General features: G+C 45.0%; 1 protein-coding gene across 2 annotated transcripts; it reads left to right on the top strand.

Moving 5' to 3' along the window:
- Nucleotides 1-4,598, top strand: LOC8057605 (branchpoint-bridging protein). Of its 2 annotated transcripts, none has more exons than XM_002448316.2 (2): nt 1-2,308; nt 2,964-4,598. In XM_002448316.2, exon 1 carries the CDS (start codon nt 85-87, stop codon nt 2,266-2,268), a length of 2,184 nt encoding a protein of 727 aa, XP_002448361.2. In that variant the 5' UTR covers nt 1-84; the 3' UTR covers nt 2,269-2,308; nt 2,964-4,598. The 2 variants fall into 2 exon arrangements, with proteins under 2 accessions (XP_002448361.2, XP_021318588.1); XM_021462913.1 differs by having other exon boundaries at nt 3,064-4,584.

The raw sequence follows: 14,339 nt of genomic DNA, 5'->3' as shown, positions 1-14,339 counted from the left end.
CAAAACAAAAAACAGAAGGAAAAACAGAGCGATCCAATTCGAGACGGCTCTTCCACCCCACCTCCCCTCAGCGCAGCCGCAGCCATGGCGTCCGCCGAAACCCTAACCCGCTCCCCCTCGCGCGAGCCCTCCTCCGACCCGCCCCGCGCCGCCTCTTCCGAGCCCCACCACAACGGCGACGGCACCGGTGCGGGCGCCGGAGACTCGTCCCGCCGCCGCCGCCGCAGCCGCTGGGAGCAGTCCAACGATGACTCCGCCGCCAACAACTCCGGCGGCGAGGGCGGGACCGGGGGCCGGAAGCGCAAGACGCGGTGGGCCGAGGAGGAGCCGCGCCCGGCCATCGCGCTCCCGGACTTCATGAAGGACTTCGCCGCCGAGATGGACCCCGAGGTACACGCCCTCAACGCGCGCCTCCTCGAGATCTCGCGCTTGCTGCAGTCAGGCCTCCCGCTCGACGACCGCCCTGAGGGCGCGCGCTCGCCCTCCCCCGAGCCCGTCTACGACAACCTCGGCATCCGCATCAACACCCGCGAATACCGCGCCAGGGAGCGCCTCAACCGCGAGAGGCAGGAGATCATCTCGCAGCTCATCCGCCGCAACCCCACCTTCAAGCCCCCCTCCGACTACCGCCCACCCAAGCTCCAGAAGAAGCTCTACATCCCCATGAAGGAGTACCCCGGCTACAACTTTATCGGCCTCATCATTGGCCCTCGTGGCAACACGCAGAAGCGCATGGAGAAGGAGACTGGTGCCAAGATTGTCATTAGGGGGAAGGGTAGTGTCAAGGAAGGGAAGCTGCTGCAGAAGAGGGACCTCAAGCCGGATCCCAGCGAGAACGAAGACCTCCACGTGCTTGTTGAGGCAGACACACAGGAGGCACTGGACGCGGCTGCTGGTATGGTGGAGAAGCTGCTCACCCCGGTGGATGAGGTGCTCAATGAGCACAAGCGGCAGCAGCTCCGGGAGCTTGCCGCACTTAATGGAACAATTAGGGATGATGAGTTTTGTAGGACATGTGGTGAGGCTGGCCACAGGCAGTATGCTTGCCCCAACAAGATGAACACGTTTAAGAGTGATGTGCAGTGCAAGATCTGTGGGGATGGTGGGCACCCGACTATTGATTGTCCGGTCAAGGGCACTTCTGGGAAGAAGATGGACGATGAATACCAGAACTTCCTGGCTGAGCTTGGTGGTGGGAGTGCACCTGAGTCCATGAACAAATCTGGTGGTCCAATGTTGGCTCTTACAGGAAGTGGCGGTAGCGGTGGTGCTTCTGCTGGAACTGGGAGTAACCCGCCTTGGCCTTGGTCAACTGGTGGTGGTGTGGCTGCCACTGGGCTCAATGGTATCAAGAAAGACTATGACGAGACAAATCTGTATATTGGCTACCTGCCACCTACAATGGATGATCCTGGATTAATCAGTCTGTTTTCGCAATTTGGGGATATTGTCATGGCTAAGGTGATCAAGGATCGAAACACAGGACAGAGTAAAGGATATGGATTTGTCAAGTATTCAGATGTGTCACAGGCCAATGCAGCGATTGCTGCAATGAATGGTCACCATCTTGAAGGGAGAGTTATTGCAGTTAGAGTTGCAGGAAAGCCGCCACAGCCGGCACCAGCAGTGTCAGCACCCCCCTCGTATCCTCCTCCTCCTACGGATCCTACTTCAGGTGGCTATTCCTCCCAGTCCTACATGAGAGCACCACCGCCACCTCCTCCAGGGAGTTACGCTCCAGTTCCTTGGGGGCAGCCACCACCATATGCTTCATATCCTCCGCCACCACCAGGCTCTAGCGTCTACAATCCTGCACCCCCTGCACCAGGTCAAGCTGCCCCACCTCCATATGGGGTGCAGTATCCACCACCACCACCACCCCCAGCAGCTCCGATCCCTCCACCAGGCACTACTCCATCAAGTGATGGAGCTCAGAACTATCCCCCTGGTGTAGCACCACCAAGTTCTGGCACACCCACTCACCCTGTTGCAACATCAGTATATGCATCATCAGGCGCACCAAATGCACCATCGATGTACCCTCCACCACCTTATAGTTATTCCCCATACTATCCTCCACCATTTCAGCCACCACCTCCACCACCACCGGTTAGTGTTGATCCCTCTCAGAGTATTGCAACTGCACCTTGGGCTACACACAGTGCAGTGCCGCCACCGCCACCACCTTTGTCCTCCTCAACCGACCAGCCTACTGCTTCCTATGGTGCCGATGCAGAGTATGACAAGTTTATGTCAGAGATGAAGTGATATGGGCAAAGCTGGTGATTATTCCAATGAAGGGCAAAAGGTAACTTAACATGATCTCTCTGTATGTGTTCTATTAATTTTGCTAGGCACAATTGGGTATGATTTGCTGTTTTATTGGCAAGGAAATCCATGTTTCAGTTATTCCATGTGTTTTATTATTTATATACTATATGCTACTATTCTTTTTAACATTGTGCTAGTATACCATATAGTTATATGTTACCCATTGTTTGGTTTTGACTTAATGAGTCTACATCCAAAAGTTTCCTTGAGTCTATATTATGCTATAGTTACTTTTCTCCTTTCAACGTCTTTGGGTTTTATGGATTTTCATGCTTTTGCTAGAGGTATTGTTTCTTTTTATTAAACCAAACACATGTATCGTCTCACTGAGGATGCTTATTTATTTATAATAATATCTTATTTTTAGAATGAGGTCAGGACTAACATGCTCATTGCTTGTCTGGGATGGTAAGGAAGTCAGTAGAACTCAAAGACAAGACAACATTTGCTTTTGATAGGATATGGTATTATTAGTTTATTTTTATTGAGAATGGCTGGATATTTTGGGGGATCTGATATCCGATGCACTTTCTTAGGCACTGCGGTTTATACAGAATTCTTTTTAATAGATAGATTATATGCTTTATGCTCACCCCCCTCACCTTTTCTATGTTGTCTCAACTTGTTGACAGGCTTGATATTTCTTGGAGCTTATACCAGCCTGATTTATTTCTTGTTGGAAGTTTGGGACTCACATCTTAACCTTGCTGTGTGCTGTTGTGACCATTGCAGAGGTTGCATGCTTAAGAAGGCATCAAGCATTACTGGCTCAGCTGGCATCGGAATATTTGCTTCTCTCTTTGAACTATTTTAAGGAACCTTTTACTAATGCTTTTGTTATGATATCTATTCTTGTTATTATTTGAGATTACCCTGTGATGTCACTTCAATGCTATGTTCTTTGTGACAGTGTGTTAATCTCACTTTATTATTCATAATATTGTTCATCTTGATTTAGTAGTGCTAGCAGTCCTCTCCATCTGGAGCAGAGAAGCTTGCTGCCCCGTGCTGGTTGGTATAACTTCAAAAATTAAAATGCATGTTTGGTATCTTCTGATGAATCTGTCATGCTTTTCTATCTTACGTCTTCACCTAAGTTGTTTGGCAGTTGTCGTGACAGCTTGGCACAGGCAGCCAGAGTTTTTAGTACTTGATGAATATCAGGTATAATGGAGTTGCTGTGAATTGTTCTGTGGGCCTAATGTTTTCATTTGGTTTCTGCACACTTTTCTACTGACAAACAGTAACTGGTAACCTATCAGCTTCAAGACAGTTACTTGTCTGACATAATTCATATCTTCTTTGAAGTTTAATCTCTGGTCTTTACCTGTTGAGTTGTCTCAGTGTGAGGCTTCGAGGACCTAACATACCATTTACTGAAGTCATTGCTGAGTATCTTAATTTGTCTATATGGTTGACCCTCCTCCATAGTAGTATCCAGAGTATTCCATAAGTCTGTTAATGCTTTTACAAGGTTTTGGAGCTACAAACTAATTACAAGGTTTGGGAGCTACAAAATAATACCTGCATTAGTAATAATATATTTCCTGTTAGAACTAGCAATAGGAATAACTTGCTAATGCTAACATTATTAATGCAGTTCAAGATTCTCTCTCTTTCGCATGGTATATTTCCTGTTAGAACTAGCAATAGGAATAACTTGCTAATGCTAACATTGTTAATGAGTTTAAAGGTGATAATTTTTGTAAGAAGGCCAATGAAGTATCTTCTGGATGCATTATGCCATTTTTCTTTATGCTATTCTTGAACTAAGTATGCTATTAGGTTGTTTTATTGAAGCAAGTAGGCACATGAAGACTTTGGCAGGGCAGCACCGGGAGCTTTCTCAGTAATCTTGAGTGATCCCATCTCAAGTACCTGACAAACTCAGCAGATATTGCTGGGCTGAATTCAGCTGTGCGCGGTACATTGCATGCTTAGAGGTGGCCGTGGAGGGCACAGTCATGAGTCATGCAGTAGTACTGGTAATAACTATATCAGCCCTCTCTGCCAATTGACTGGTCCTGCTGTTACTGGTGGCTTATTTGCAGCGCAAAATAGTGTTTTTAATCGCTTTTGACCTAGTACGTGTGATTGCTCAGTCGCATGGTAATCGGTAACCACTCTGATTCCATTTTTTGTAATAACAATGGGACCTATTTTGAGTCTCTATCGCAGGGGCCCACGTCGGCACGTGCTTCACCTTCACGTGGGTTCACCGTGTGATATACTGACAGAAATGATCAAAATGCATGCATGTCTCTGGACGGTCAATCGCCTTTAAATCTTCATCAAACCGAACAATGTCTAAAGTTTTCTTTTACATGTTTCCAAAGCATTTACATCGCATTTTACTCCCTATTTCATCGCTTGTTTGGATATATACATGAAGTATTGATATAGACTAAAAAATAACTAATTGCATAAATTGCAACCATTTTGCGAGATCAATTTTTTAAACCTAATTGGTCCATGAGTTGACAATGTAATGCTACAGTAAATATGTGCTAATGATGGATTAATTAAACTTAATAAATTTGTCTTGTGGAGTACTGAGAAGTACTTCTATAATTTATTTTATTATTACTATCTGAATACTTTTATGTGGCACTTTGATGTGACATCCTGAATTTAAACAAAGCCTAAATACGGAATGATCGATAACAAAGTCTTGGTTGATGTGATCAATTACAAAGTCTCGGTTTAAGACATAGGTTTTTTTATTCTGGTACAATTTTGACGCACACACTCCACGCACTGTACACACAGAGTGGGATTGTGAGGCACGCGCAGTACCATGAATGTGCACGTGTGTTTGTATCCTATAATTTCTAGAAAAGTCAAGAAAAAGGTGCATTGATTTGAACTTGGTGGGTAGCATTTTATTAGACCACAGTCCCATTTGTATTTAAGACATAGTTTGATATTGAACAAAACTAAAACCTTTAGATAGTTTTTTATAACAAGTTTATATAGTTTGTCTTACGATATAACTAAAACATCACCAAAAAAAAGAGACAGGGAGTAATTTAAACGATTTCGACTGGGTTGGTTACTTAGGCCTTGTTTAGTTTATCTCCAAAACCATTTTTTTTAAGACTTTGTGTAATATTGAATCTTGAGCATTAAATAAAAATAAAAATAAAAACTAATTGTCTAAATCACGAGACCAATCTTTGAAGTGGGCAGCCAACCATCTCTAAGCGGGCACTGAATGATTTTGTTGGTCCAGCCTTCGTAAAGCCCATTAACTTACGTGGGCCTCAACAAGTAAGCAGTCACCGTCTCCTGTAGTTGGGCTGAGTTGCTCATCTTTTGTGCCCTGTTTCTTCCTGCTCACCAGGACCAAACCCACCGGCGGTCCACCACGCGTCCCCGTCGGCGGCGGTAGCCGTGGGGCAGAACAGAGCCCCGGAGATGGAGTGGGACACGCGCAGCGCGTCGGCGGCGTTGTGCCGCACTGGCCTCGACGCCGCCGACCGCACCGTCACCCGCGACGCTCTCCAGCTCTCTCCCGACGTCGAGCTCGACCCCGTCAGCACCCCCTGTCCCCCACCCTTCGTCTTTCTTCCTTCCTGCCTGCGCTACCCTTCGTCTTTCTTCCTTCCTTCCTGCGCCATCGCTCGCGTCGCGGGCGTTGCAGTTGCAGCGCAGGTTGAGGCTTTCAAAAATTTTTGCAAAATTTTTTTCGACATATTCAATCTTGCGATGTATGTAGGGGTCGAATTAGGATTTGAATACTGCTAAGATAGGATTAGATGTCGACATCATAAATTTACGATTTTAAAATATTTGGATACGGATACGGTATCAGATGTTGAATATTCGAACTCAGATACGGACAGATCTAAATCCCTCTAAACAAATTTGGTCTCGAATATGATCGGAAAATAACTGTACCGGTTTCATCCCTAAATATATGCGTAGAACATTAAATATAAATAAAAATAATAATTAATCGCACAGTTTATTCATAATTTGCGAGATGAATCTTTTGAGCTAGTTAGTCCATAATTAAACAATATTTATCAAATATAAACGAAAGTGTTACCGTGTCCATTTTGCAAATTTTGTTGAACTAAACAAGGCCTCAGACCGTTCAGTTCCCAACTCTGCTGCTTCTTTGGCATCTCCCTGCTGCAGCTGCTGGTGTGACTGAGGGTACTGATCAGGCGGTGCGTCAACGACAACGTCGCCAAGGACGACATCCCCAAGCTCTTCCCCGAGGAGGTGCCCCCCGAGCTTCAGAAGCTGCTCACCTTGCTGCTGCAGAAGTTCCAGCCGGAGTGGCAGCACCATGCCGCCAAGGATCAGGTGAGGGTGAGTTGCTGAGACGGCGATTTAAGCTCAGCTCAGACAACATGTTCTCGTCATTGCCTCCATCGTTTTCTGATCGTTCTCACGCGTCGAGCTGCTCCGTAGGAATCCGCGCGGCATTCCAGCTCTGCAGAATGCCAGTTGAACCAAGATGGAGACACTGCTAATGCAGAGGTGTTGTACTCTTTCGACTTTCGTGGATGTTAATCTTGCTGAAGTTGAAGCTAGATGTTGGTTATCATTTCAATAGTTTACCTGAATTAGTGAATGGCGATGGAGTAGTGCCTCTAGGAGTAGGATGAGATATCTGATCAGGCTAAACTGCTGTTATTGCTGCATCATCAAAACGGTGCCGCGCCTGTTGAGGATTCTGTAGAATCATCAGGACATAAAGAAGTGAAGAAGTCTCCATTAGCCAAGGATTCTTTGGACAAAATGTTGAAGGACTTGTTCTCAACCAAGGACCAAACGGCAACTGATGCAAGTATTTGTGTTTGCTGTACACGTGTTCCTCGGCAGATCCATTTTTCCTGCTTATGCAGTTCCTCTTTTGTAGTTGTATTGTACTGGTAGTATTAGCCTGGTTCTAATTTCCAGATGTTTTTCCCATTGTTTTTGCAGGCAGTAACACCGGTCAGGCAGTAAAAGCCAGAATAACTTTGGAACGGAAGGAGTATGTATATAGTACTCCCTCCGTCCATCTATCGGAGATATATTACCAAAAAAAATTTTTCCAAAAATTGGAGATATATTGTGTACGGGCCGGTTTCCCAGGCATCGGAGCTCATCGTACGCGAGGCGGCCTCCTCGTAAAGTTCGCATGGGGAAAAGGAAAGCTCAGCGCGCAAACGGCGTTTGTGGAGAGTTTAGCGGAATAAATGCTCGGTAATCCAACAGCCGCATGCGGAGTAAATGGACACGGCTAATTAAGGGGCGATCGTGCATGCGCTTAGTCTCCTTGGTCATCGCGTCGCACCCAAATATATCTTCCATAGATGGACGGAGGGAGTATTAATTAAAAAAAGTCAAAATGACTTAAAGTTTCTGTTATGGTTTTGGGTGGTTCCTTTATTTGCTACATCATGTCTTTGTATTTGAAACTAGTGGTTATCGTTAATGTAGGAGTACATTTCTGCTGCCATTGCCATTGCTGAATTGCTCTTGTCTGAAACCTAAGTGTGTGCTCAGGCTGATGCCTGGTCTTCAAGCACTGTGAAACTGTTGCAAATACAAAGAAAGGCTTGGATGTGGACAATCTCTATGTTTTTTCACACATCCAGGCGAACTGGCCAAGCCAGAAGGAGAGTGGCAAATCGTCGTTCCACATCCATTCGTGAATAGTTCTTTGGCTCCAAACGCCTAGTCAGTCTGAAGTGCTTCTCCCTGCATGATTGTTTGAGATATGCCTCCTCTCATGGTGGTTTGCTGTCGCTTGTGGAAGTGCTTCTCCCTGCATGGTTGTTAGACAATAGGAATCTGACTGAACTGCCCAACCCCAGACTTTCTCTGCTCCACTGCACCTGTCTGATAATATCTACTTATTCAACTCTGGTAATGTTCAGACTTCAGACTCGATATAAATAATGATGAACAAGTGGGATTTGATTATACTATGTGATCAAGAGACTTTCTGTAGACATGTCAGCGACAAGATCTCCCCGTCGGGAACATAATCGGAGGATAGAGATCCTGTTATCCAGCAGCTCAGCTGGAGCGTTTGGGCCAGGCTGAACAAGGCCACAACACGGCCCTTTTGACCACGTGTAAACACAAACGCTAGCTGGACTCTGGAGCGAGACGACGACGAGAGACAATTACGGCACTGAACGGCTGAGCTAGGAAGTGCGGAAGTTGAATGGATCGAGCGGTGGAAGCCCTGGCGCTGCGCGGCGGTTCTAGCAGCAAAGCGGCAGCCAGCAGGAGTCGATTGGGATTGAGGTGGTTGGGACGGATACGGGTGAGCGGACTATCCGATCCGTGGGCATGTCCCCTTGCTGCTTTGTGCCTTTTGACGTCGGCACAAAGCGGTGAGGGGGAGGTCCCGTTCGGCAGCAAAACATCAAAACCGAGAGTCCGAGATGCTATAGTAGGACAGGTTTTGCGTCGTCAGGGTCTTTAGCCTTTCTTGAGCCACCCCACCGCATTTGGGGGTCAGCCATGGATGGCTTCTGCCGCCTGTCTTCTTACCATTTTGTGCAATTATTAGGAGTAGCTGACTATTGCAACATCTTTAAAAAGAAGATGGCACTTTGTCAGGGGTGCTATCAAGCCGGGAAAAATGTAAGGCCTTGTTTAGTTCCCAAATTTTTTGCAAAATTTTTCAGATTTCACGTCGCATCGAATCTTTAGACGTATGCATGGAGTATTAAATATAGATGAAAATAAAAACTAATTGCATAGTTTGGTCGGAATTGACGAGAAAAATCTTTTGAGCCTAGTTAGTCTATAATTGAATAATATTTGTCAAATACAAACGAAAGTGTTACTATTCCTATTTTGCAATTTTTTTTTGAAGGAAACAAGACCTAAGATTCAGGGTAGTACAGGGAAGGCAGAGTCAAAATTCAGGACGACAAAAAAAGGGACATTTATCAAGAGCCTTTCCTGGGTGAACTCGAAGCATAGTAGCATTCTGCAGCAAAGTAGTTCCAAGATTAGGCTATACTAATACCTTGGCTTGCTGAAAGGGTACATAATGAATAGGATTGATCAACAGTTAGCACCATCGTCCATCTTACTCTGGGTGTCTGGCTGGCTGTGCCCAGCCTGCGCTGCTACCCACCACTCGACAGTAGTGTGCACGCATGCATGGATCAGGCACGCAAAGGCCGTGGACCAAACGAAGTGGTCGCTCCTCAGCTCACGGTTTCAGGTCTGGGCAACAGAATAGCTCTCGCTACTCATGATTAGCGCGCGAGTTGGCTTCGATTTGGCTGTCGCTTGCGCCAGGGGCAAGCAAGGGCAACGCCTTTCGGACGTACCGAGGCCAACGAGGATCGCTCATCAGGAATGATGGGCTCCCGTCTTTTATCCATCGCGTAGATATAAGCCAAAAGCAACCTTTAATCGTACCACCAATCCACCGTCGTGTGTCACGAACCCACAACAATCATTACTACACCGCACCGCAGATTCGCAGCAACAAGCCGCACGGCCACGATCGTGGTTTGAATTGTGATTAACCACAGGGTTCCCCTTTTTCCCTTTGGCCTTTATTATCGTTGAGACGATGACTACTGAAAAAAAAAAGAAGTGAAGACTTGTTGGGCCAAGCAGGCTGCTGGCCCGTCCGTCCAAACCGTCGCGTTCTCTAGTAGAATAGAAAAAGGGAGCGGGCTGGCGTGCCAATGACAGATTCCCTCAGTAAAAAAAGCAGGCCCAGATAGGTGACGCCATCGCAGCAACGGGAATCCTCCGAGCCGTCTACTGGCAGGATCCTGATTCACAAGGCAGGAATCCGGCAGTCCGTCCACGTGACCATCCTGCACCTGCCCTTCTTCTAGCCTTTCGCGTGCTCACGCCACCCACGCCCCAGTCTCTGCACGAACCGGTAGGCTGCATCCTGCGCGGGTAGGCTTGTGCTGTTTCCGGAGCCAAAGGCTGGCACTGGCACAGCCCCCCCGTCACATCCCGGCGCCCAGCGGCTCGTCGTCAGCATCGCTACAGTCTCGGCAGGCAACAGAGGACGAGAGCGAAGCAGCCGAGCACCACTGCACCAGCGAGAGTGGGCGGCCCCACGGGACGCGTGGCGAGGCAGCAAGACGATCTCGTTGGATCCGACGGCCGTGCACTGTTGGCGCACAGGACACAGAGAGAGAGAGAGAGAGAGAGAGCGCGGCGCGCTAGTCTCGTGGGAAGAAAACGGGAAAGAGGCCGAGCCCTTGCCAACTCCAGAGAAGGCATCACGGAGGCGGGGCATTTTTCACTGTTGCTGATAGTGGGCCGTTGGAGAAATGCTTTTCCCCGCCGATCTGACCTGTTCGAGGGAAGCAACAGAACAGTAGAGTAGGACGATGATCTTCCATGTTCTGCGGCCCTGTTTGGTTCTAATTATATTTAAATGTTTAAACGCATGCATATAGTACTAACTATATTTATTTATAAAACTACAAATACAGATAGAGAATAATTTAAGAGATAAAACTTTAAAGTCTGATTATTATATGATTAAATATTAATTGTTAAATAAAATAAAAATATTATATTATCTATTAAATTTTAACATCTCGAATCAAACGGCCGGTGAGATATGGGACTCGATGGGCTTTGTTGGAACCGCTACGGCCCTAGGTACACTTCCCACGTTATCAGTACGATTATACAAATGCTTCAGGCTTATTTAGTTCATCAAAAACCAAAAACTTTTTAAGATTTTCTGTCACATCGAATCTTGCGGCACATGTATGGAGCATTAAATATAGTCAAAAACAAAAACTAACTGTACAGTTTGCCTATAAATTGCGAGATGAATCTTTTGAGCCTAGTAGACCATAATTAAACAATATTTTTGCCACAAACAAACGAAAGTGCTACAGTGTTCGAAAACTTTTTATTTTGCCAACTAAACAAGGCCCTGGCTGTGGATCAAGTTGTCATTATTTTGAAAATTTGCAACCATGAAACCTTCAATTATGTGATGAAGAGGATAGTTTTCTGGAAATTGGGAAAAAGAGTGGAAAGCTTTGAGTCAAGTTTGTATATATCGGCTTGACTCGTGATGATGCTAGACCTAATCATGAGCTGATAAGGAAAGGCAGAGTGCTTGCTAATAAAATTAAAATTTTCAGCTATGGTTGTTAGAGAATAAAAAATGTACTAAAGATAATATGATTAAAGGGATTTGGAACTTGTGCGCTAGGTGTTGTTTATGTGGACACAATGAGAATGTATCTCATTTGTTCTTCACTTGTCTAATTGCTAAGGCCTTGTTTAGTTTTATAAGAAAAAAATTTCGCGACACTGTGGCACTTTTGTCTGTTTGTGGTAATTATTGTCTAACCATAGACTAACTAGGCTCAAAAGATTCGTCTCGTCAATTTCGACCAAACTGTGCAATTAGTTTTTTATTTTTGTTTATATTTAATATTCTATGTATGCGTCTAAAAATTCGATGTGACGAAGAATATTTAAAATTTTAGGTTTTTAGGTGGAAGTAAACAAGACCTAAGTTGGCGTAGTCAGTGGTTGTCTATGCAATAGCGGCACTGACATCACATATTCAGATCCCAACAAGTTTAAACAAACGTTGCTCCTGGATAAAGAAATGGATGCCAAATGGAAGCAAGTTCCATACGGTTGGTATTGCTGGAATCTACTAGTAGGTATTAAAGACAATGAACAAGGGCGCAAGACGTGTTTTGGAGTACGTGTGTTTTACTTGGATTAAGTACAAGACATGCTAGTAGATGGAGTCAACATCATGCTCTAGGTTGCCAAAAGATTGCTACCGAGGACTTCGGCCAACACCAAGATGTTGCAGTTGGAGAACAATCACAATGACAACAATGGATGGATAGGTTGTCAAGAAACTGCACTCTGGTGCTACACTCCATTGATATGTTGCTAATACTCTTATCGCCCTTGATGGAGCATGTATTTCCACCACCGTAATTCCGTGTCTGGTTGGGATGTCTGAAGAAGGTGTCCCTAGTTGACACTGAAATAAGATCGACCTTGATTAAAAAACAGATATCACCATCTTAGAAAGTCCATAGCTAGTGAATCCAATAAGTAGTGGGAGCTTCAAGTAGATTTCATTCTGATCATAGGAGCTATATGGGTGGCCAAGCCATCGACCCACATAGCAACATGGTTAGCTCATTGGCCAATGAGATCTCTTCGCAAGGGCAATGCACTAGTGAATATCTCATTAGCAAATGGAGCTGGCAACACAACTATCTCAAATCTATTTTGAGACCGTTCGCTTATCTTATAAATCATACTTTTTCTGCCAGTAAAAAGTGTTTTTCTCTCATGATAAACCAGTGAACAATATTTCAGTTATGACTTTTCAGTCATCCAAAATGTAACGGTCTATGTACGTCAAAAGATACGGAAAAGGAGGTAACGGTCCAAGTACAAATACAAATACAGTAAGCATCGAAAGAGATAATAGTGTAGAATTCAATGAACATCAGGATTGGATCTTGCCATGATAAGCAAAGGAAAAAAAACAATAAACCAAAGAAAAAAATATAAGCGATGGGGATTAAACAAATGCACAAAATCGGGCACCTATGTCTTCCCAAAGCCTTAAGCTTGACGATTCACTTTTTACATGTGTTTCTTGTAAGATTTTGCATAACCATATGTGCAGGCTAAAAGAGAAACAACCAGATAGAATGTAACCCTTCTGCCCGTAATCACGATGCATTTGCCTGCATCCATTCCCACACACGCTTTAGCAATGGACAAGCACAACAATGGCGTCATTGTTCATGCCTGGCACGTTGTTACTAGGCTCGAAGGATTCAGGTGCAATGCCCATCAGTTTGTTAACCGGCTCCGGTCATTTGTTAATCTCGTCGTCCTTGAATCGCGTATGCTGCTGCCACGTTGCACCGATACGGGATACGGATACGGCGATACGTTGATACGACATTTTCAGAAAACAAGGATACGCCGATACGGCAAGTATATAAATATACCAAAAAAATCAGAATACTCCTATTAAGAATAATTTTCACTCTAGCAGAATAATCAACAAATAGAGATGACAAAATATAGACATGGCTAGTACCATGAAGCATTTAAGATACTTAGTTTCACACTAGTAGAAAACTAAATATTGTTTTTAATATCCTTACAGCAGAATAATAAATATCAGGATACTATAAGTTTTAGCCTAAGTCCGCTACCACATCCATTGTGTACGTGTGGTGGCTAGTAGGGTTTTAGTGTTGTGTAAATGGGCCACAAAAATGAGCTGCTAGCTTGAGTGGACTTCAATTTGAGAGGTTATGGGCTGGGAAGTATCGGGAAAGTATCGGTCTAGTATCGACGAAGTATCGAATTTATTTTATTTATTTTTATTTCTCTATTTCCCCAATACTTCTCCGATACCGTAACGGCGTCGTATCGGCGTATCGCCGTATCGGATACGTATCGCGATACCGCTACGGCGATTCAGAGAAGTATCGGGGGTAACATAGTGCTGCTGGCCAGGTGAACCCCTGGCTCGTGGCAAGCGATGGCTCTGCTGCCCTGGCGAACCCATTGCGTGCGACGGGCTCATCGTGCCCTCGTGACAGCGGAAAGATGGGTACAAGTACAAGGTCGATCCGGACGATGTAGCCATGTAGGAGCTTCAAAAATATACAATGGCACATTTTAGAAAAGCTGTTGGATTAAGCAATTTTTTTGTGAATACTTTCATTTTTAAAAACTGCTAAATATATTTTGGATCCAATATTTACATAGTTTCTTGAAGTTGCTTTTAGTAGTTAATTACAGTCATGTATGGGAGGGCCACAGTTTATAGCAAACTTTGACCATCGAAGAAACGGTCAAACACTGCCGGTTATGCGACCGGCGGAGCAGAGGATCAAGACCTGCCAAAGAAAAAACTCAACTTGTCACATACCTACCTGAAACTAGTCTTATTTCACAATTTTACACCAAAAATGCTGCAGCAGTTTAGCACTATCGCATAAAAGGGCCCCACAGTTTGTGCTTCAGCTATAAGACTAGCA

This window comes from Sorghum bicolor, chromosome 6 (genome assembly GCF_000003195.3).
Source record: "Sorghum bicolor cultivar BTx623 chromosome 6, Sorghum_bicolor_NCBIv3, whole genome shotgun sequence".
Classification (NCBI taxonomy): Eukaryota; Viridiplantae; Streptophyta; class Magnoliopsida; order Poales; family Poaceae; genus Sorghum; species Sorghum bicolor.
Note: the sequence above shows the minus strand (reverse complement) of the source record. Positions and strands in the feature narration are given on the sequence as shown.